We start from the raw sequence: 23980 nt of genomic DNA, 5'->3' as shown, positions 1-23980 counted from the left end.
TAATTTTCTTTGAACATTCTATTAGCAAGTTGCTGTCAACCTTTTGTATGAATGGGGGAAAAATACCTATATATGTTATAATGACCCACTTTACTAAGGATACAGTGAAAAGGTTAACATAAAGACTATTGTAAACGTACTCTTGAATGAACAACAATGGTTTTACTTTAGATTCAATTTCAGCAGCACATTTTACATCATGTATTTTTCCCCTGAAAGATACTATGTTTTAACTTACTCATGAATAGCTTTCAATGGGGATGAAAGACATAAATATTATGTGTGTGAGCCCCTGCAGAAAACAGCGACAAGCTGTACAGTATTGTATATTTTTTCTTAAAAGTGTAAACAGTCATGGGAGGCTGATTTAATAGGGTTTCGTTCATACAGGCAAGGATCTTTGGCGTCAGGAAACATGGATTCTTGTTGATGGCGAAACGTCAACCCTGTGCACACTTGTAATCAGCTACAGCCGTATTAGTATCCCTGTATATTCAATGGCAGACGTCACTTATCTGAGAAATTAGATGCTACTAGGAACTCTAACCAGCCCTGGACGCACTTCATGTCCAGGGACAGCATTTCTAGACAAACACAAACTGGCCAGCTTAAGCAGAACTAAACTCTCAATCAAAATTAACTACTTTTAATCCATATGCTGCTGACATCAGTAAATAGATATGAATGTATATTATATTTGCTTGTTTTAAAGTGTTTCTAAAGGCTAAACCTCTTTACCCTAATGCATTATCTGCATTAAGGTTAAAAAAAAAAAACCTTTCAAATGTTGCCCCCCCCCCGTCCCTCAGCCCCCCTAAATGCTTACTTGAGCCAAATCTCGATCCAACTCTGTGCTCGAGAGCAGCAGCTCTCTCCTTATAGGACAGAGAGTAAGCAGACTCAATCAAATCCTGTGATGGGAGAGCAGGGGTGGAGCAGAGTCCTGTTGTCTGAATCTATGGACGCAGGCAGCAGGACTCAGGATCCAGCCCGCATGAGTGCCTCCATCACAGGGAACTGCTTCCTATGAGGGCACTTGCTGAAGAGGAGGAGCCAGGATCACCAAAAGAGCAACTTTGAGGCTACTCTGTGCAAAACCAGTGCACAGGGCAGATAAGTATGACATGTTTATTATATATATATACACACATACATATATATTTATTGTCGCTTTTTTTTGCATTTTATTTTTTCAGTTGCTTCCTAGCCTAGACCAAATAATGTCATATGCCATCTTCATGGGCAACTGAGGGGCTTTCTTAGCCAAGCACACCCTCCTGCCTGCATGTCTGAGCTAAGCGCAGATGGATTCCAGGAAGTAAATGGTACATAAATCATCTCCCTTACTCAAGGTGGCCACAGCTGGAAATACTGATGTTTGATTTGATTAAAATGAATTAAATAGCGTTTCTAGTTTATGGTGCTCAGATACAGTTTTGTTCTGCTTTAATAGGCCAATCTGTAAGTGGCTATAGCACTGAGTATTGGTGCATCAGTGGCAACGTTTAGTCACATTTGAACGCAACTGCCCATGCACCCTCATTGCCCCCATATGAATGAGGCTCACAAGATTTGAAACTGTTTACACAATAAATGTGTGAAGATTCACTTCAGTTATCCAATCATGTGAAGAAAAACTGTTTACTTATTTAATCTGTATATGATTAGATAATTAAAGTGAAATTTCACACATTTTATTGTGAGAACATCCTCAAATCCCTTAGTAATGCAGCCACCATGTGTTCATATTCCAAGGTTTGAAAGCAAACGATGACAATGTAGCACAAAAAGACAATACATTGTTGTCTATATAAAATCCCTTTATTGTATCTGGATAATTCTAAAAACCCCAGGTTTAAAAACTACAGGTAAATATACAGTAAGTGGGCAAACGTGGACATAAGGCAGTAGGATACATAGAATTAGCACCCACTGACCTGCTAGAGTTCTAAAGACCATGGCATGATACAAACACCAGATGATTGCTGAGGGGCAAAGCCAAAATTCAATACTAGAAGTTGGAATGGTATTCTGGCTACTTGTAGTATACCCCTTGACGTATGTTAAAAGTGAGGTGGTACACTTGCCAGTACAGCATGGAACAAGCAGCATCTGCCATTTTCAGAGCCAAACCTAGTAAAGCATCTGTTACAAATACGATATGATCAATTTTATGAATCTGACATTACGAAAACATGGGTGATTGGGCTCTGATGGAAGCAGCAATTTATTGACTTATGTGCTGCATAGCATTTCAGAGGTAGTGAAGCTTAACCCATTCACTGGGTCATGGCCCTTGGATTAGCATACTACACTTGTGTCAAGAATTTGCTACTTCTGAGGATACCAAATCACCTTGTTATTCTGCTTTTTTTTTTTCCTATGGGCATAGTAAGAGAAGGGTCTATAATACTTAAAGCAGATGTAAACCCTAATTAGAAAACACAATTACTTCTAAAGCACTGTGAATAAAACTGCCTTTTTAAAAATAAAATACTTGTTTTCACCTTTTTATTGCATTTCAGTGCTGCTGAACTCCTGAATCATCTTTACAGCCACTTCTTGTCTACCAGCATGCACTAGCAATTCCTTGGGGCAGGTTACATGATAAAGAACATTATGTGGGCAATGCCTACATGTGTGTTGAAGCTGTTTGACAGGGGGACACAAGAATACAAATGGTAAACAGGGAGAGAGCGTTGTCAGTCTAACTAGAATGCCTTGCCCAGAAAGACTTTCATGGACAATTAGTATTTATTTTAATAATAGCTTTTGAAATTAGGCTATCCCCTCAGCCTAACTTAAATGTTTGTGAGCTGATTACATTTACAGCAGTTGAAACACAGATTACATTTTTCCCCTATGCACTGCATACAGTTTAGCTTAAAGCGGAGCTCCACCCAAAAGGGGAAGTTCCACTTTATAGACTGGTCCCCCACTCCCCATTAAGGAATGGCACTTTTGGGGAGCGGGTACCCGAATTTGACAGGTACCCGCTCCCACTTTGATCGCCTAGGCAATAGGAAGCGGAAGTTTGTCCTCCCCCTCTCCCTCCTCGTAGTCTTCTGGGTCACGTGACAGGTCCCAGAAGACTATGGGACCATTCAGGAAGCACAGCGCTACTGGCGCGTGCGCAGTGGGCACCCGGCTGTGAAGCCGCAAGCTGTCACAGCCGGGTGCCCACACTGAAGATACTGGCACCTGAAACACCAGATGGCTGGTGAAACGGGCTACGAGGAGGACACCGCAGAATCGTAGAACAGGTAAGTGGCCGTTTTATAAAAATCAGCAGCTACAGTTTTTACAATTTTTTCACAGTGCGACTGGAACTCCGCTTTAACATACATACTACAATCCGTATGATACTATACAATCTTTGCAATCGCTCCTTTAAATTTACTAAAATTATGTAATAAAAGGAAATCTCTAACAACCCATTCAATCTGTATCCAATTAAACCCCTAGTTGGTAGATCTTAAAATGATTTTAAAGTCAGATTGTAATGTGTGTGCTGAACTCAATGTAGAAACTTTTATAGAAGTAATTTGTATTTATGGACTGATTGCTTTAGCTTTTTCCAAAAAAGAAAAGTGAAGTTGAAATTAGAGCGGAGTTGTGTTGTGGTCTGAAACTGCAGACTGACAGCTGTAATGCTGGGCATTTACATCCCGATTGGTTGAATGGATTAGGAATTACAGCAGTTTTTATATGTAGCCCCTACCCTTTTTAAGAGACCAAAGCCAATAAACAATTGGGTGATGAGTGATACCAAGACCAGGTGTGAACTGTGCCCTCATGAGCAGGGCTTCAGTTGATTCCAAGTGTTGGATTTGCATTTGAAAGCTGTCCTTGTGAACTCCCAATATGAGGTCCCAAGAGCTGTCAATGCAAATAAAACAGGACATTAGACTGAGAAAATAAACCAAACCTGGATTAGGAATGGGTAAATAATTTAATACATTTTAAAAAAGAAGGAATGCGCTGATGAGATTGGCAACATCAAAAGGTCTGAATGACCATGTAGGACAACTGTGGCAGATAATTATTTCCATGGTAAAAAAAAAAAAATCCTTTTAGAACATCTAACCAATTCAAGAACACTATCCTGGACATAGGTGTATCATTGTCAAATCTAAATTCGAAAGAAGACTTCCTGAAATTCAGTGTCTTCAAAGTTTGTGGCTACACAGACGGGGTTGTCATTAAAACATTCATAAGATCAAGCATAAAGGACCATTTAACCTGACAGAGGGGAGAAACAGAACACATTGGGTTGATTTAATAAAACTGGAGAGTGCAAAATCTGGTGCAACTCTACATAGAAAAAAAATCAGCTTCCAGTTTTCTTTTTGGCAAAACGTACATGAACAAGCAGAAGTTAGAAGCTGATTGGCTACCATTCACAGCTGCAACAGATTTTACAAAATCAACCCGACTGAGTCTATTATTACCAAAGAAGAGGTATTTTCTATGAAGAGCCAAGGGGTGTACATTTTGGGTAGGAAGGACAAATGGTTCACAAGAAGTTTAAAAAAGGCCATCTATGTCAAACAAGTCATGTAAATGAATGACAGCAGTCTCATACATCAAGGGACCATGGGATTGTTTTATGTAATTTAAACAGCATGGCTTAAAAACTCAAATGGGATAGGATGGTGTTTCACAATACAGATGGAAAATGTCCCAAAACATACCGTGAAAGCAACCCCAGAGAACTCGACATTTGAATGCAAAAAAAGTGGCATGATCTTTAATTGTAAGTCAGCCACCTAACCGCAATCCATTTGAACATAAAATTCACTTGCTAAATTAAAAAATGAAGGCAGAAAGACAAAGAAGCAGCAAGTGGAGATGGCTGGAGCAAAGGAAATTCCAGAATTTGTTGAGATCTATATGTTCTAAACTTCAGCAGTCATTGACCGCAAAGGATCTTGAACAAAGCACTGAATATTATCAATATTTTTACGATTAAGTTGCATCATCCAATAACTTTTGAGCCCCTAGAAAGGATTTGTGACCGACGGACAATACAAACTGGCTGTAATTTCTAAACAACTCATATAACATTTTTGCTAAACCTCTTGAATTAAAGCTGAAGTCCAGTGCTGCGAAGAGAGCGGAGCATCACTAGAAAGGATTCTGCAGGAACCATCAGCCTGCAAATATTTTTTAACTAGAGTTCAGCATTAAATATGAAGCCTACACTTCACTCATATATTAAAGTGGTTGACATGAAATATCAAAAAAGCATAGCCCTCTCTAATCTACTACTAATCAAAAGTAATAAGTGTCATTTCTGTCTACTGCCTCTTTCCTCTGCTATCTGCATGAGTCACTTCTGACAAGCTTTCCCCACACCAAGAGATAAATGGTGACATGGGAGGGCACAACCTGTGATTGATAGCCTCAGCTCTGTTGTGTGCTGTGTGAAGAAAGGGGGGTGTCCCTTCCCTCCAATCAGCTCTCAGAAGTTTCCTCACTGAGTTTAACTTACAACTGCCCACCCTCTGCTTTTCCGGGCTGAGAGATCCTGTGTAAAGTCTGCACTTTGAATGTATGTAGGGGATATATATCTAAACAGATACCATATAGATAAACATGTACAACTTATGTATGTGGTTTCATTTCGTCTCTGTGTGTCACCTGAGGCCAGTCACTTCACTGGGTATATGTAAAAGTTTACAACCACTTTGTTCCATTTCAAATTCACTGTGGTGGCATACAGATCAAAAATAATGAAAATGTTACCACTGTTCAAATATTTATGGGCATAACCATATATTAAAATGAGATGCTAAATGACAACACAGACAATAAAATAGTTCATACCTATATAAATGTTTTTAATTAGGACCTTTTGCTTTCTCAAGTGTTTTTTTTTAAAGTGGTATAAAACCCAAAACCAAAAATGTAATATACTGGAGATAAGTAATCCTTAGATGGCTGCATTATTATTGTTATTTTTCTTTTAAACTTTTTTTTCCCCATTTCCCCTGGTGATCCTGCCAGTAACGCACTTCCTGTCTTAGGGTTTTTGCATTCTGGATGAATTAGTAAAGCAGACCCTTTTGGACAGCAAAATTGTCAGTCTGGGAAGAGGATAGTGTTAGAATACAAATTTTAGTTGGACTTAACTGAAGCTGAACTCGTTGACTATTGTAGGCACCCCTGTCAGTGTTAAATGGGTTGTCCCATTCCTCTAACTGCTACTTTGTCTGGCTTACTGGCTAGACAACCATGCAAAAAAGAAATACACCCTAAAATCAGAAAACTAATGCAACCACATCTAAAAATTGGTAGGATGTGATAATACATTTTTGGTTTTGGGTTTCATACAGCATTAAAAAGTACAGCTCTTTTATGTGTAATGCATTGCAGATGTGGCTTTATGGTGTATGATGAAATGTGTTCCTTTTGTTTTTATATAGAAACATGCCCATTAAAGCTATTGGGGTATGTAATTTACAAAAACAAATCCAAAGTCATTAGCTTTCTCATTGTAAATCATTGAAAGTTGGAATCTGGGTGCTGGGTATTGGTTGATAACTTTTTACCTTGGGGTATTTCATATGTCCAGTGGAGTGTCATAGCTGTACCATACTGGAATGGATAAGAAATATGAAGGGATTCCTAATGAGCTTAAGTGCTAAATAGACAATGTGGACAGTCGGTAAAAAAAAAAACACAACAGGCTTTGCTTACAATAAGTAGCATTGGACTTTTTTTTTTTTTAATGTTTCAATAAAAGTCCTCCAGGTTATGGCCTAATATATTTTCTAACACAAAATGAGTTGGGGTAATATAACAGATAGGTGAAGTGAGATCAGCCCAAAAGATCATATCCAAAAAATTAAAGTGCATGTATAGCCAAACTTTTGTCTTAGTCGTTTATAAAGAATGGAAGAGTTAGAACCTCTCTTCAGGTTTTTATTTCAGTATGGGTCCCCAACTGGGGAGCTAGACAGAAAGGCTATGTTTACACATGTGGCTGTCTCAGAGGAGTTTGAAAGGTGGTAAGGAGGCGATATGTCTCCTTTTCATAACCTGTATTAAGCTGGGCCAAAACAGGGTGTATTGCTCAAGGGTGCTGTGTAGCCTTATTGGCTCATTCAGAAAGTGGCAGTGCCCACTGAACACAAGGGGGATTTTTGCCTTGGAACAGGTTGGATGCAGTAAAATCACATCTTAACAGCATGTGTTTACTAATCCCCAATCTGCAAGTGTAAGCAAGCTCAAACCCCTGGGATAGCCATGAATTTTGCAACTTTCTAAAATGTGCTGGCTTACTATGGGTTAAGTCCAATGCAGTGCATGCCACTTGACAGGAGAGATGCTGCTTTCTCACTTTGTGAATGGGTTCACATAATACAATGCTCTCTGTGTGCGGGCAACAGGAAGGGAGGAGCAGGAAGACCGGCTGCACACAACTCTGAAGCTGCTGAGTCCCTAAGTCCCAGCGTTGGCATGCCAGAAGCAAAGCAATAGCTGTACTCCTGGCACTCTATAAAAATGTAAAATGTATATTAAAGAGAGAAATCCACGAGTTGGCATGCATTACTCATAGTAATCCAGCACATTTTAGAAAGTGGCTAAATTCCTGGAGTTCTAATTTAAACCTAGTTTAAAGTGTGTGTGTATCTATCTACTTCATTTTTTAGTTTTCAATATAATAGCGAAGGAGTTAAAACCTCTTTCATTGAAACATCATTTCATTTTGTGGTCTGTGTCCCAATGAGGAGATCCTTCCTTTCAATCTCAGAGAAGCAGCAAGAAGTGAGAGGAAAGCTCTAAAAAACAAGGTGAATTCCCCACTTAAGCAGCAATACTGGAACAGGTGTCCCTGCATTCTGGTGAATTTTGCTGCATTCCATATGTGATCCATACATAACTAAATGCAGTATATTTTTTTTTTAATGACGGCACTGGTGTGAACTAGGGCCATTGGAATACATGGAAAACACTGTACATGTGTTTTTTGATGCTGATTGAAAATGCACTGGACTGCATCTGGTGTGAACCAGCCCTTAAAGTGCCTGTATTATCTGATATCCAGTAAGGAGTCAATGATTCTACTGACTAAAAATACTATTTTTACAGCTGCTAAAAATTAGCTAAGTACCAATGAATACAGTGGACAGCATGGATGGCAGGTGTGTTTGGAGGATGGCCTCATCTGATTTATATAAGTTGAGTGGCTTTCTGTATCAAGACCCCTTTCACACTGGTGTTCTTTTGCCACACTTTTCCAGGGTTACAAAGGCGCATGAAAACTAAACCCCTTTAAATCTTATGCAACTGCTCACATTACTGATCTGCATGCTGCATCTCTGGTGCATTTTGTCACCAAAAAGACATCTTCTATTGTAAGCCAATGGGAATGCATCAAAAAGTGGATCAAAAGCACACTGTGTCTGCGTTTTTTTTTTACTCCATGTTTCACAGGTGGATGCTGGGAGTCAGAAAACCAGAAAGCGCAACAAAAATGCATTAAAAGCATGTTAAAACACACATTGATAAAAAACAAAATGCAATATGTGTTTTTGAAAAATACAGACTGTATTTGTATGTACACCAGTGTGAAAGGACTCTTAAGACTATAGTCAGTTCTGACCATGATGATCAACATATAACAATTTTTGTTGGTAACTATTGTTTGTGGCAAAGACCATAATTACCAGCCTGTAATAGATTTGTTTGACCATGTAGGTAACTTACCAAGATTAACTAAATCGCATCCAGCAGTTAATTATTTAGCAGCCAAACATGTGCTAAGCCAATGATACTAATACATTGTCTGATCTTGTTTACTGCATAATTGCCCCATGCTTGAAAACAAACAAATGCGATTATAGTTTGAGTCTCCAACCACAAGTACAACATAGTAAATAATCCTGCCCTTATAAAAACTAAATTAACAAAATTTCTCTCATACATCTATACACACACACTAGTGAACAAAGTCTTTGTATCTCTGCTTCTCATTCATGCATATGCTCACGGTTTAGTCAATACAGCTATCAGATGCCAAGCAATATTTCCATCACTTTTTGAGCATTAACTAAACTGCTTACAACAATGCATAGTTACAGGCCTATAGTGACCAATTAGAACTTTGCTACGAAGAAACCATCCTGTACCTTCATTTTGTTTCAAGTGTACATATCAGCTGTGCAAAAGTAGGAGTCAGCAACTTTGCAATTTACATATATAAATTTACTACGGATCAATGTTTTGTGCACTAACAGACAAAAAAAGGATATTGGTTTCACCCACAAGTTTGCTTTCTCTATTCTGTGCAGGTGATAAGTACACTAGCATACTAGCATGGGAGAAAACAGTTTGTCTAATACAAGCCATGGTTCACTCCCCCCTTCTATTCTAGTGGTTCAGATTCGATGACCATAACATTAAGTCAAACATGCACATATCAGTAGGAGACATAAGTGCCGTAGCAAATGTAGTATAATCTGCTTTGGTAACATGTTCTACCATAAATTTAAAAAAAAAGAAGATTGAAGGGTAGGCATATATGAATCTTTTCAGGTGACTCCTTTCACCCTATGGGAAAAAGGAACACTTTTTTTGAACCCACATGGTGTTTTAAGCAAAACTGCTTGGCCCAAGTAAGGTCAAGAGATGTCTATAGGCAGCATAAGGCAAGTGCAAAGTAACACAATTCTGTTTCCACTGGCTGCTGGTATTGCCAAGTTAAGGAAACTACATCTTAATCTATAAGTATGGTATCCAAATAGTACAAATAAACAACAGCACTGTCATCATACAAAGTCTGTCATTCTTGCCAGCAGTACTGACTAGGTAAACCAATGTTCTAGAATCTAGGTTACATTGCAGTAAAGTAGCAGGAATTTTCATGGATTGGTTGTAGGAAACAAAACAAACAAGTAAGCAACCAGTGGAAACAAAAATGTACTCCCGCCTTAAACATAATAAAAGGCTTACAGAAATTCACACAAGAAATTTAACTTGTAATACATGTTATACCTGACCATTTGTGCCATTAAAATAAATCAAAATTAAATTAAAAATGCTTTAAAAGTATATGGAACTGTCTACTATGACTAAAGGAGCAATATATATGTAATGAAGCATTTCTCATTCACAGAGCACCTACAAATAATCCAGTTAAATGTACCAGTGACTGGCATCCATTCTGTGTAGTGAAAGTACATTCATGATTATGCAGCTAATCCTTTAAGAAAGAAAATATCAGTGAAGCATATTTAGTATGTCTCTGTAAGTTAACAGTTCCCATTAAACTGTTAGATGACATTCTCATATATATGTGCTAAGCTGACAAAATGTTTGCCTATATATATGTAGATGATAGGCGCATCTTAATAGGACATTGACCTGTCTTATAGGTTTCATTGACAATATTAAACAGACCACTGTGTACACTGGTTTGTGTGACACACATACATACATTTATACAGGCTTCATTTTCAGTTTAACATCAAAACATCCAAAATGAATACTACTTCAGGCAGCTAACAGACTGGAAACTGGGGCAATATGTTGGGAGAGGTCAGGACTAAACATTCTTAAAAAGGTGTGTGATGTCAACTATGAATGTTTTTTTTTGTTTTTAAAGAAAAAAAAAAATCACACCATGAAAAATAGAACCCAGTGCAAACTTGTATTACAGGATTGGATGACATTTACACAAAAACACAAAAATAATAAAAATTATATTATTTACCCTTATGATAACACTCATAGTAAAAGCAAAATATCTGAAAGTTGTATTTTACTTAAACAGTTTAATGGCATTTTTAAAAAGGTGCAGATTGGTAATATGCCTGTTATGAAAAGGAGCAAAGTATTTAGCAGCAGATTAACCTAACTGGTATCGTCATTCCTTAGCCATTTAAAACTGTTTTGAATGTCCGAATCCTTTTAGTATAGCTCCACCCGTAAGACTGTTCTGAAGCTTAGCTCACATGGTGCATTTTGTTAGTGCTGTGAGGACAACTTGCATTGAAATGGTTCCATGGTGTTGCAATTAAAACGAAAAAAAAAAGTCAGTGCAAGTTGGAAAATGATGCTGAAGCCAAAGTTACTTGACCCAGCCCAGTTAGAGAGAAAGGATGCATGACAAATGCAATTTAAAATTTAGCTAAGGCAGTAATAAAAGAAAAAGCTAGGTATAAAGGCTGTTGTCACAGGTAGATAGAGAAAGATCTGCAGCACCTTCAAAATACAAGTGAGTTAAGCCTATTAAACTACATTTTCAATGCTACAGAGTGACTTTTGACCTCAAACCCTGACTGATTGCGCTTACATGCGCGTCAAGTGGACTGGAGTCTGCTAGGCTTCATTTTCCAACTGCATTTTAACACACATTTTAAAATTTCATGCAACAACAAATGTTCAAAATCCTTAAGTGCCACCAGTAGGAGATCTGGATATCAGAATTTTGGACCTGACATTAACCCTTCTGTTACACATTTATAGGCCTCTGGCAGCAAAAAAAAGACATGGAGATCCTGCTGATTTAATGCACTGTTGAATGCAATATTCAGAGGACCTAAATAAGAAGGGCTTTATAAAAAACCCCCCAAAAACTAACAAGTGATGGGGAAAGCATGTGTTTGGAAATGGTCTGTCAACTCACTGACTCGTACATCTTAAAAAGCTTGGTCTGCAGAGAGCTAAAAACCACTATAAGCATAATCTTGGATATTAACATTAGGTTTGTGTAGGTGTGACTCACGCTGTTAACGTGAATTGGCCAGACCGCCAATATAAAATGTATGATAGTCACAGTATACAAGATCAGCCTAGTAGAACTGGCTTATTCTTTGTTATCCACTTAAATATCTTTCCTCTCCACATCAAGCTGGAAAAGAAACATGAGCTGCGTTGCCACATCTTGCCTTGAAATGTTAAACAAATGCATGTAAGAGAAGTATTACCACTCACTTACCCTGAACAAAAACAGTTGTGTGAATGGCTAAAACATTTTGCTACCAGTGTGAACATTAAAGTTATAATGTGCAACATGTTGCAGTCCATTCTGGCAGCAAACATGCTTGTTTTTTTTTTTAATGTAATACCCCTCATTCCTGCATTTTTAGTAAAAACTTTTTGCACCAACTTAGTTTGCTTTCAGCAGTCCCCGAATGCCATGGTTAAAAAAAAAAAAAAAAAAAAAAAAAAAAAAACACTCTGCGCTTCCTACCCCTCCCAGCACAAAATGACTCTTGAATGGTAGGTTTTGTGAATTCACATTGTCTTTCAACATTGGCTTTCATTATTCAAGTATTTCAAGACTGATATGTGTTTTTGTCCATTTTTTGTTTTTCTTTCAATTTTCTACATCTCCCTCCAGACCCATGGTTTCAGGATCCCTCCCTCCCCCATTTCTTCTGATCTCCAGTTGGGGGAGGAAGGAATTTGCAAGCACAACAAAAAGACAAATGTAAAAGGGGAAAAAGAAGGAAAAAAAAAAAAAAAAAAGAAAAAAAGAAAAAAATGCAACCTCCTTGAAAGCGACCGCAGGTTTTTGTAACATTAGCGATCAAAGTCTTAACTTGCACCCACCTGATTTAATGATCATTTTTCTTTTTCTCTTTATAGTTAAAATGTATTTATTGCAAGTTTGAAAAAAAAAAAAAAAAAAAAAAAAAACAACACACAAAAAGGTCAAGTTAGTGCTGCTGCTCTGAAAGGTCACGAGGTCAGAGTTGAAAGTTCAAAGTTCATATTGAGTCGGTCCCTCCTCCTAAAAGATCACCGGGTAGCAACGGGGCTGGGCTGCCCATCCGGTGGGCGTCCTCTGTGTTGGGCACCCCCCACAGGCTGGATGTGTAGCTTGGAGTACCCCAAAGAGACACGCCTGGCAGGTCACTACCACCACCACCACTGCTCCACTGTCCCAGCCCTGTGGTCCCTCCGAAAAGGTTTAGGGCTGGCCCTACTGGTTCAGCCTGATGGTTCTGTCCCACTTCCAATGGCTGCCAGCCTGCGCCAGGAGCAGAAGGTGTTGGTGGCTGAGCTTGTGCAAGATAACGGCTCACCTCTTCATCCGTTGCAAATTCTGCCAGGATGGTCGTGTTACCCAGGACGCACCTATGGTGAGGAAGGGATGGACAACAAAAACAAATCAATTTAAAAATAAGCAAGCAGAAAAAAAAAAGTCAAAACAGTCTGTGCTCCATTGTCTCCCAGTGTTATAAAAAAAATAATAAAAAAAAAAAAGGATTTACTTACCAGATCCTCGGCTCCACCCTGCAGATAAACCAGTCCTGAAGCTTCTTCTCCCCCTGACATCATCAAGATCAAAGCAGGGTCCACAGCCCTACACTGGACATGATGAAACAGAGGGAGAGTCCACCATAGCACCATCTGCTGGAGGAGCAGAGAATCAAGTAATTTTTTTGCCAAATCATACTTACCTAGGTGGATGCAGCGTCAGTTCTGTAGATCCGATGCTAAGTGTGAGAACTCAGCAATCACATAACTGCCGATTGCTGAGTTCTCACGGCCGCTCTGAGCAGAGAGCAGTGACTGTCAGTCACCGTTGTCTGCTCTGCCCTGCTCTGTCTTTTTATTCTAGAAGGCCCCTGCTTTCAGAAAATATATAATGTTCTGGGAATTTTAAGTAAATTTATGATCAAAACAGATTTTTTTACATTTGTGCAAAACATAAAAAAAATTGCTCGGTGGTTAAAGTTCAAAAGACCATTTATATATAATGCCTGTACAGATGAATAAGAATGACCCATAGTTGTGGTGCATAACGTGCAGTTAAAACAAACAAAAAAAAAAAATATTTTCAGTTTAACTTCTTGCCAACCGCAGATAGCCGAATGACGGCTACACTGTGGCCAGCCAGTTCTGGGAGGGCGTCATATGATGTCCTCCCGGAACGCACTCTCCTGTGCGCCCCCGGCGATCTCTGTGTCCTACGGACACAGCTGATCATGTGATGTGGTAACAGGCCAATCACAGTGGCCTTTTACCACGTGATCAGCCGTGTCCAATGACACGCTGATCACCGGGAAATGCAATTGCCGGTTCTCGGCTGCACTTTCCTCACGCTGTCAGAGTGCAAGGAAAGTACTGCCGAAAACAGCAGTTGTCAGAGCAGGGATCGGCACCGATCATCAGGGCACTGATGATCAGTGCCCTGATGATCGGTGCCCAGCAATGCCACCCACCAGTTCTGCCCACCTGTGCCCAGCAGTGCCGCCCACCAGTGACCAGCGGTGCCACCCACCAGTGCCACCTACCTATGCCCAGAAGTGCCACCTACCTGTGCCCAGAATTGCCACCCACCTGTGCCCACCAGTGCCACCAGTCAGTGCCCAGCGGTTGTGCCAGTCAGTGCCCAGCAGTTGCGCCAGTCAATTCCTAGCAGTGCCGCCAGTCAGTGCCACCTATCAGTGCTGTCTACCAGTACCCATCATCAGTGCTGCCTATCCATGCCACCTCAGTGCCGCCTATCCATGCCACCTCATTAGTGCCGCCTATCCGTGCCACCTCATTAGTGCCGCCTATCAGTGCCCTTCAGTGCTGCTTATCAGTGCCGCCTATCAGTGCCCATCAGTGTTGACTCATCAACGCACATCAGTGAAGGCGAAAAATTACCTATTTGAAAAATGTTATAATAGAAACAAAGAAAAAATTATTATTTTTTTATTTTTTTGTTTATAGCGCAAAAAGTAAAGCGCCCAGCGGCGATTAAATACCACCTAAAGAAAGCTCTATTTGTGAGAAAAAATGATAAAAATTTCATATGGGTACAATCTTGCATGACTGCGCAATTGTCAATCAAAGTGTGACAGCGCTGAAAGCTGAAAATTTGCTTGGTAAAGAAGGGGGTATAAGTGCCCGGTAGGCAAGTGGTTAAGATAAGGGTAAGTTTAGAACATCTGTCATGTTTTTATTGCTATCTTTGTCGCTTCTGAAGTGACTCATCCATCCTATTTGTTCTACTTCCAGGACTTAAAGTGACGGAAAATCCAAAATTGAGCTGTAACCAGAATAGGAACAGAGTGTTCCAGAGGGGCTCTTATTCTGACAACATCTAAGATGGGATTTTCCGGACTTTAGAAAGATTTCCTCCTGCTTGCTGTAGTTTATACAGGACAGGAATTGGAAGGAAATCATCTCCCATTGAACACAGATGGCAAAAAAAAGATGGGTTTTAACGTTCCCCACTCCATATAAAGCTACAAAAGGTTTTGGATATGTACGAGGAGTGTTCAAGTTAAACCAGGACTTTCGAGTTTATATGACAAAAGAACAAATTTCAAGGAGTGGAAACTGCATTTATTTTTCAACATACTCTCATGCTACAATCATACACTTATCCCAGCATTTAACTAATGCCTGAAAAGCTTCAGCACAGGAAGATTTGTGTGTATGCCTGAACTATTCTAGGACAGCCTGCTTCTCTTCGTCATCATTGTGTTCACTGTTCCCACAAAAAGATTTGTCTCTTGTGCAATTTCACAATAGGTTATGCATTGATTATCCAGGATCAGGCGTTCCATGCGCTGAATGTTCACAGGAATGACTGCTGTGGGCTGGGAATAACCATGGCCAGGATCGTCACTGACGGACATATGGACATCTTTGAAAGGTTTACACCATTCAAGTGTCTTAATCCGGCTGAGAGTCTCATCACTGTACTGTGCATAGTGTCTTCTGTAGATATCCATGGGTTTTATGTGCATGAAGTATGTAGATATGCACAGAACAAACAAAGCAGGGGTAGAGAGATACTTGTATTACAAGTCCACAAGTGCAGCTTTCTCTCCTCTCTTCCACTCGAGCAAGCTCTCAGGAGAACAGCACAGAACAGACAAGTCCCATGAAACTAGCAGTTAGAGGCAGCAGTACCTTTGATTATCTCACACTGCAGACATCTATTACGCTAAAGAACATGAGTACCAAGGTACACGTCAGGAAGCACAACTCTATTTTTCAGGAACAATTTAATAGAAAAGGTCAGACCTATTACATTTTGATGGTAAACGTAACAAAACTGTACAAACAGTGCAGTTATATAGTGTAAGGACCTGTCCTCACACTGCATTGCTGTTGGTAAATCTAAAGCAGACTTAACAGGCACACTGAAACACTCATTGCCAGTCTTAGATGAAAAGAAGCACTCCAAAACAGATGCTTAACAATATCTCACAAAAGTCATGTTCCAGGGATGACATGGCAACCGGGTAGTACACAAAATTTACCCATACAGTATTAGGGAAAAAATATAAATCTGGGATGAATGCTTTAGTCCACTTCTACATAAATGCTCTTTGAAAGTTTTAATTATAGTGGATAGGTTTGAAGAATAGTGCAGGGTAAAAACATTTTTAATCAATTTGGTTTAATCACATGATGACTAAGCAGATAAACGATGTGGCCGATACCCTGCCGACTTCCATTGCTCCTCCGCTGCTGGCACTCCCTCCCATCTACTGCAGCAGCTACTCACTGAGCGACTGCTCAGCGATCATGTGACCCCGCATGGAAGGCTATATTAATTATAAAAAAAAAAAAATGATTTATGCCACGCTATTTTACAAACCGTGTTCAGTATGGGTATGAGCTGGGACGATGCAACATTTTAAATCTGAGTTATATTAACCTCTCCTTTTACTATGAACCATGTCAGCAAGTTCTGCATAGCAATGGTGTTTAAAACTTGAAAACTTAAAACAAACAGAAGTTTAATATGCTTTTTTATAGTTTGTATAAAAACTTTGTTTAAAAACAAACAACAGACACCAGGTGCACCCATAAAATGCTTTTGTAAAGCATTCGGGATTTTTTTTTTATAGAAAACCCAACACTAGCTCCTTACTTTCCAACTGTCTCTAACAACCTCAGTATAAAGTCATATAGTGCTGGTTGGGATGTAGGAGGAGTACCTTCTGACGATGTGCAACATTCTGATATTCAATTCTGTAAACATTTTTCAGCAAAGCAGTCAGCTTGTTAAAAAACTTATAGAAAGGAACAGAGGGCTCCATCAATTTTTAATCCTGAACAGTATATACAAAATGTATAGAAAACCCCTATTTCCTTCAGGAACTACTTCCAATCCTGTTACTAATTTACATGTCCTACTGACTCACATGTGCAGGGCGTTCTGGGCCTTGGCTGCCTCCTGTTTGGTGCTGTATCGGATAAGAGCTGTGCCCTGGGTGAGGTTGAGATGGAATGTCAGGAGAGGGCCATGTTGCATGCAGATCGTCCGGAGGGTGGAACCGTCGATCTGGAAAAAAAACAAATCACCAAAAGGAATAATCATTCACCAGCTCCTGAAATAGATAATGATTTGGAATTTGAATGTACATTAATCAGAATATCTGCAGATACCTGTGGTGTAAGATTAAGAAGGATCAGCCAGTAACTTGGACGCACAGAACTGCCATCACTCCAGGTAGATCCTATAAATAAATTATTGGTTAAATCAGTATTTTTTCAAAACCAGATATTTAGTCTCAAAACCACGGCAATCTAACATCTGTAGCTGAAGCACTGATATTTGCCATGTTACTTGGCTCATGTATCTGTAGCCATGCTCTGATAATGGATACTGCTTGCAAAACTTGCCTTTTAAGGTTTGTATGAAGAGATACATTTTATTATTGAGGTTAATAATTCTGCTTTCTCCTTAGTATAGGTTCATATCATAGGCTAATAAGCAATGACTACAAATGTGCCAAAAAACATTTAATTCTACATCATGGGTCCATATTAATTTACCAGATGTGATCCTTGAGTCCTGACCACCCCATCCTCTTACAGAGCGAGGGGCTGTGCTGTTCCATGGAGAATTGGTGGCTTTGGGGTTGTTGGTGAGCCCTGGAGGGGGGCGAGGCAGCCCAGGGCTATTCCTGGACATCTGGTTCTTCCACATCTTGTTTGAGTGATGTGATGGGTTGTGTCCAATGGGGTCTGGTGACCAGGTAGATTTATAGTCCCCAAACTTTGCTGAGAGTGCTGGTTTGAAAAAAAAAAAAATATCACGAGAAAATTAAGTAAACCTGGAGACTGGCATTCCTGTCCTTGATTTCTTAAAAAAATAAATAAATAAGAAAAGCAAAAACAAACGAAAAAAACCCTAGCTAGCAGCATGCCATACTCCACTCTGAATTATTATAAGCTACTGACTTTGAACAGGCACGCAGAGGAGTTCATAGGTTTCACTAACTTTACTGGTCTTTACACTTTTTTTCATGTTTTTTTCATTGACTCAAAGTATTGAAGCCAGCTGATTAGCGTAACAACCAAGGCAGGTAGCATTTTTACAACCCCAAAAGTTGGGAAGCTGTGGAAAATCCGCATGAAAACAGGATGCAATAATTTGCAAATCTCATAAACCCATACAGTGGTACCTCGGTTACGAACGCCTCGGAACGCAATACGAAGCAAGTTTCCCCAGTATGCATTGTGCCTGGGAGGTTTATTGTGCCACCCCCGTGCATGCTGGAGTCTGAAGGTAGCACATGGTGTCAAGTGTGGAGGTGTTGTGGAGCAGTTTTTGCATACAGTTTTGGAGTCATTCTGGAATTTTTTTTAATCATGTCTCTGTACAGTATTTATGCCTTTAAAGTGCACTTTATAAAGAGTTTTGAACAGATAAGACTTTTTTTTTACTTTTTTCTGACCTCCTGAACGGATTGATTTTCAATGCATTCCTATGGGAAACTGCATTTTGGTTTACAAATTTTTCGCAATACGTAACTAGAGATCGCATTAAATTAGTAAACCGAGGTACCACTGTATATTATTCATAAGAGAAAATGTACCATTTTAAGCAGAAAATAGGTTAATTTTGAAATTGATGGCAGCAACATGTCTCAAAAAAGCTGGGATAGGGGTCACAATTACCAGAGTGCAACATCCCTTCTTTTTTTAACACTCTATAAATGTTTGGGAACCGAGGAGACTAGTTGCTGGGGAGGAATACTGTCCTATTCTTGTTGGATATAAAAATCTAACTGCTGGGTCGTCTATATCATATTTTTCATTTCAAGATGTGCCAAATATTTTCAGTTGATGAAAGGTCTGGACTGCAGGCAGGGCAGTTAAGCACCTGGACTCTTCTATTACAAAGCCATGCTACTGTCATAGATTCAGTATGCCGTTTAGCATTGTCCTGTTGAAAAATGCAAGGCCTTTCCTGAAAAAGATGTCATGTGGATGGGAGCATATGCTGTTCTTAAACCTGGATATGCGTTTCAGCATTGATAGTGCCTTTCCAGATGTGCAGGCTACCCATTCTATAGAAGGCCCCTCTCGCCTTTAGCCCGGAGGACACGGCATCCATGGTTCCCAAAAAGAACGACAAATTTTGATTCGTCTGACCACAGAACAGTTTTCTATTTTGCAACAGGCCATTTTAAATGAGCGTTGGCCCAGAAAAGATGGTGCAGTTTCTGGATCATGTTCAGATATGGCTTCTTCTTTGCATGATAGATCATTGCATTTTTGGATGGGACAGCAAACTGTGTTTACAGATAGTGACAGTGGAAGTATTCCTGAACCCAAGCAGTGGTGTCCATCACAGAATCATGCCTGTTTTTAATGCAGTGTCATCTGAGGGCCTGAAGATCACAGACATCCAATATTGCATTTCGGCCTTGTCCCTTGGACACAGATCTCTCCAGATTCTCTGAATCTTTTGAGATTATATACTGTAGATGATGATATATTTAAAGTCTTTGTCATTTTATGTTGAGGAACTTTATTATGAATTTGTTCAACAATTTTTGACGCAGCTTTTCGCAGATTGGTGAACTTCTGCCCATCCTTTACTTCTGAGACACTGACTCTCCAAGACGCTCTTTTTATATTCAGTCATGTTATTGACCTGTTGCCAATTAACCCAATTTGTTGCAAAATGTTCTTCCAAATCTTCTTAGTTAGTACCATGTACTTTGCCAGCATTTTGTTGCCTTGTCCCAACTTTTTTGAGATGTGTTGCTGCAGTCAATTTCAAAATTACCTTATTTTCTTTCCCTAAAATGGTAATTTTTCTTTGTTTAACCACTTGCCGACCCACTCACAGCAAATTTACTATAATGTACATTGCCTGTGCATATGCACACTACTGCTCCTTGTCCGGTGGACACAGTGGATCACGGCGCTTGGTACCCGAGGTGCTGTGAGTGGCCAAAGTATCATGCGATCACTATGATTGGCCATTATTCATGAACAGTTTGCTTAGGGTTGTGATGCTGTGATTGGCCCACATCTATCACATGGTACCTGGATACCTGTACTATGTGATTAGCTTTAGCCAATCAGAGCATGTCATTAAAGCACAAGCTGTCATGAATGTAAAGCCATTCATGAAAGGTAACTATTGCTTATAAAAGTGAACATCGCTGTTATAAGCAATAACAGTGTAAAATAAAAAATCTCTGATTACCTTCTCCCCAAAGTAGTATAGCATCACTACTGGTTGGTGACACTGAACTACTTTGATGACCGTATATAAAAAACCCCCCAAAGCTTTAAAAAATTTGACCACCGACACGCCAGCACTATAATGCTGTACTGTACTGTTGACAGTATATAAAAATAAATAATTTCTGCATTTTTCAAAAATGGTGACTGTCACAGTTGGTGCTCTCCCTCCTCCGCTGGCCCACATCTGGATGACCTCCTGCTGTCTCTCGTCCTGCCGCGGCTCTTTGAAGCCAAGCCGCACAGGACAAGAGGCGCGGCTCCTCTCACCTCTGCCACTATCTTATCCCCATCCGGCAAGGCCGGAGGGGACAAGATAGCGAGGTTCACACCTCTCTGCGTAGAGGTGCGAACCTCCTGCAGAGATATTCTGACGCCGCACGATCCCGGCTATTGACATACTGGGTCCTGTCCCACTCCCTGCAATCCCCCTATTGAGTGACTGTCATTTGTCTCAATAAAGCTTTGTATGTTTGCCATCCGCCGTGTGTGTTCTGTCCTGCCTACCCTCCGTCACAGTGACAAACTTACAACTTCAAAAAAACTTGCCATGCCTCTTACTAAATACCGGTCTACTTTCCAAAAAAGGGGTCATTCGGGGGTATTAGTACTGTCCTGGCATTATGAGGGCCTCAAACAACGAGATAGGCAGTCAGTACATCAGGATTGATACATTTTCAAATATACACTGTGTGCACAATTATTAAGAAAGTGAGTATTTTGACCAAATAATTTTTATGCATACTGTCCAACTCCAAGCTGTATAAACTTGAATGCTTATTGGATTTAAACATATCAAGTGTGGCATATTTGTGTAATGAGGGAGAGTGTGGCCTAAGGAGATCAACACCCTATGTAAAGGTGTGCATAATTATTAAGCAGCTTCTTTTCCTCAGGCCAAAAAAACTGACAGAAAAGTCACAAAATTGTAAAACGTCTTTCAGAGGTATGCAGTACTCTTGAAATTGCTAAGCTATTGGGGCATGATCACAGAAGCATCAAACGTTTTGTTGCAAATAGTCAACAGGGCTGCAAAAATGTGCTGACAAAAAAACAAAAACAAAAAAAAAACAAAACAAAAAACGCAAATTAACTGCCAAAGATAGAAGAATCAAACTTGAAGCTACCAGGAAGCCATTATCCTTTAGTGCGGTCATATACCAGAACTGAAACCTACCTGGAGAACCTAGAAGGTGTTCAGTGCCCAGAGACATGGCCAGGGTAAAAAAAGCTAAAATCCAGCCAACACTGAACAAGACACATCAGTTGAAAAGTCAAGACTGGGCCAAGAACACCTGGGCCACCCACACCTCTATACTACCTATATACCATATCATAACAGCTTTACAGTTCAACAGTTTCATATTACCACCTCCTCAATATGGCTAAACCCTCCAACTTCCACATTACTCCTGTTTTTCTGTTATATTATCAACTTGTGTACCACCTTCAATTTAAGGAGACATGTGATGAGAAGACAAGCCATATGAGTTATATGAGACCCCTAGGAATCCCTTCAAGAGGACACTAGAGGACAAAATTACAGAGGAGGAATGCTCCTGGAGTGAAGTTCCAACGTGGAGGGTGAGTGATGACCGCGGGTCTTCCTGCAGGTCCTCTTTAACACTCTATAGACATTGGACTTGTATATCAGACTTATATACACATTGAGTTCCCACACTAGATTCCTATGTGCCTATAATAAGACATTGCATTAAAAAATTTAACCTGAAGAAATAGGAGATTCCTAGGGCGGGTCTGAAGATTGGGAGGTGTAAGAGAACAGGAGTTCCTTGAAATAAGAGTAAAAAGTTCCAAAAACAACATGAAAGGTAAAAATATCAAAGGGAGCGGGCCTAAGAACACCCAAACTGGTACGATTAAGAAGTATGTGTCACAAGGAAATGTTACCCCAGAAAGATCTCAAGGAATAAGTTAAAAAAGTGATTTGGAAATAAGCTTGGATAATAGCCCGAGACTCTCCCTGGGTCCAGTATATAATAGTCAATTGGAAGGCATTGAACCGAGAGATCTTGAAAGAGATATGCAAATACCTAATAAAAAAGAAATGGCGGAAATGTTTAAAGGCTTGGAAAAATCAATAAAGCAAGAGATGGGGATGATCTGCGAAGACTTGGGACAATTGTTAACTAGGGTGGAGGAAATAGAGGAGAAGGTTCATGCCCAAGACCAGGCCATCCCTAAATTAGAGAAGTGGATAATGGAAGATAGAAAAGAACAAAAGAGATTGCTTTATATGATGGAAGAACAACAAAATAGAGAAAGGAGAAATAATCTCAGAGTAAGAGGAGTCCCGGAACTGACACAGGGGGAAGATTTAAAAGAACTAACTGCCAAAATTTTGATCTCTATAATGGATAAATCGGATGAGGAGATGCTTAAATTGGACGAAGTATACAGGATTGGGAAGTATCAACAAGAAAAAGGAGTAGAAAAATCAAGGGTTATAATTGTTAAACTTCATAACTACGGAGATAGAGAAGAAATATGGAAAAAGATTAAAGGAAGAACAAATATTACATACGAAGGAAAAAGTATCCAAATTTTTGCAGATTTAACAGCAGAGACTCTGAGAAGGAAGAGATCACTGAAACCCCTCCTAGAAGTGATGAAAAAACAATGTGAAATACAGCTGGGGCCGGGACATAAGTTTAATTGGGTGGAGGGATGGAACTACAGCTATATTAAGATTTCCGGAAGATATGGAAGAATTTTGTGATAAATTGGGACTGCAGAGACAAGAGATACCTGGATGGGATGTGGGGGAGGGAGAGTTGGACAGTGGTGGGTCAAGAAAGTGGCAGCTGGTTGAAAGAGGAAATAGAGAAACAATAGATAAGGGGATACCGGGGAGGAGGGGGGGAAGGTGAGCGGTCATTGTCAGAGTCGAACCCCTATAGAGGGATCAGAGGTGGAAAATGATCCAAGGGCATAGGAGGCCTGGGGGGGAAAAGGAGAGGGGAGGTTGGGAGGGAAGGAGATTTCAGGGGGGGAGGGATAGGGAGGATGGGGTTTTTAGGGGTAACACTCTGTATAATGGACGAGAGAGAGAAAGGAAAAGAGAGAAAGGATAAGACATGAAAGATGGAAGATCTCCGATTTATAACTTATAATGTAAAGGGATTGAATTGTCCTGGGAAGAGATTTAAATTATTTAAGGAGCTACAGTATAGGGAGGCTTCGGTGGTATTCCTGCAGGAGACACACCTAGAAATTAAGTCAAATATAAAGTTGTACTCTAGAAGTTACCCAACATGGTTTTATGCGGATTCCCCAATCAAGAGAGGTAAGGGAGTAGCAATAGGGTTTGAAAAAAATGTAAGGCTGGAGATAGATGAGAGAGAGGTTGATCCTGAGGGAAGATTTCTGTTCTTAAAGGGTAGATTACAAGAGCAAGAATGTACAATTGTAAATATCTACTGCCCAAATAAAAGACCAGAAGTTTTTCTGAAGGGTGTCCTGAGAAAACTGATGGCCTTTAAGAAAGGACGTTTGATTGTGG

At 39.8% G+C, this 23980-nt stretch overlaps 1 protein-coding gene across 1 annotated transcript in view; it reads right to left on the bottom strand.

Annotated features, from left to right (window-relative positions):
• Positions 1-10638: 10638 nt before the first annotated feature.
• The window catches only part of TNRC6B (trinucleotide repeat containing adaptor 6B), a gene marked incomplete at its 5' end in the record, with an annotated part of 282305 nt that continues 268963 nt past the window's right edge, over positions 10639-23980 (bottom strand). Inside the window, 4 exons of the mRNA XM_089674295.1 lie at positions 10639-13092; positions 17115-17254; positions 17359-17429; positions 17749-17985. Coding sequence (XP_089530421.1) covers positions 12723-13092; positions 17115-17254; positions 17359-17429; positions 17749-17985 — 818 coding nt within the window. The remainder of the gene's footprint in view (positions 13093-17114; positions 17255-17358; positions 17430-17748; positions 17986-23980) is intronic.

This window comes from Staurois parvus, unplaced genomic scaffold, assembly GCF_062004578.1.
Source record: "Staurois parvus isolate SC_StPar_1 unplaced genomic scaffold, SC_StPar_1.0 ptg000149l, whole genome shotgun sequence".
Taxonomy (NCBI): domain Eukaryota; kingdom Metazoa; phylum Chordata; class Amphibia; order Anura; family Ranidae; genus Staurois; species Staurois parvus.
The sequence above is the reverse complement of the archived record's forward strand: the minus strand, read 5'-3'. Positions and strand labels throughout refer to the sequence as shown.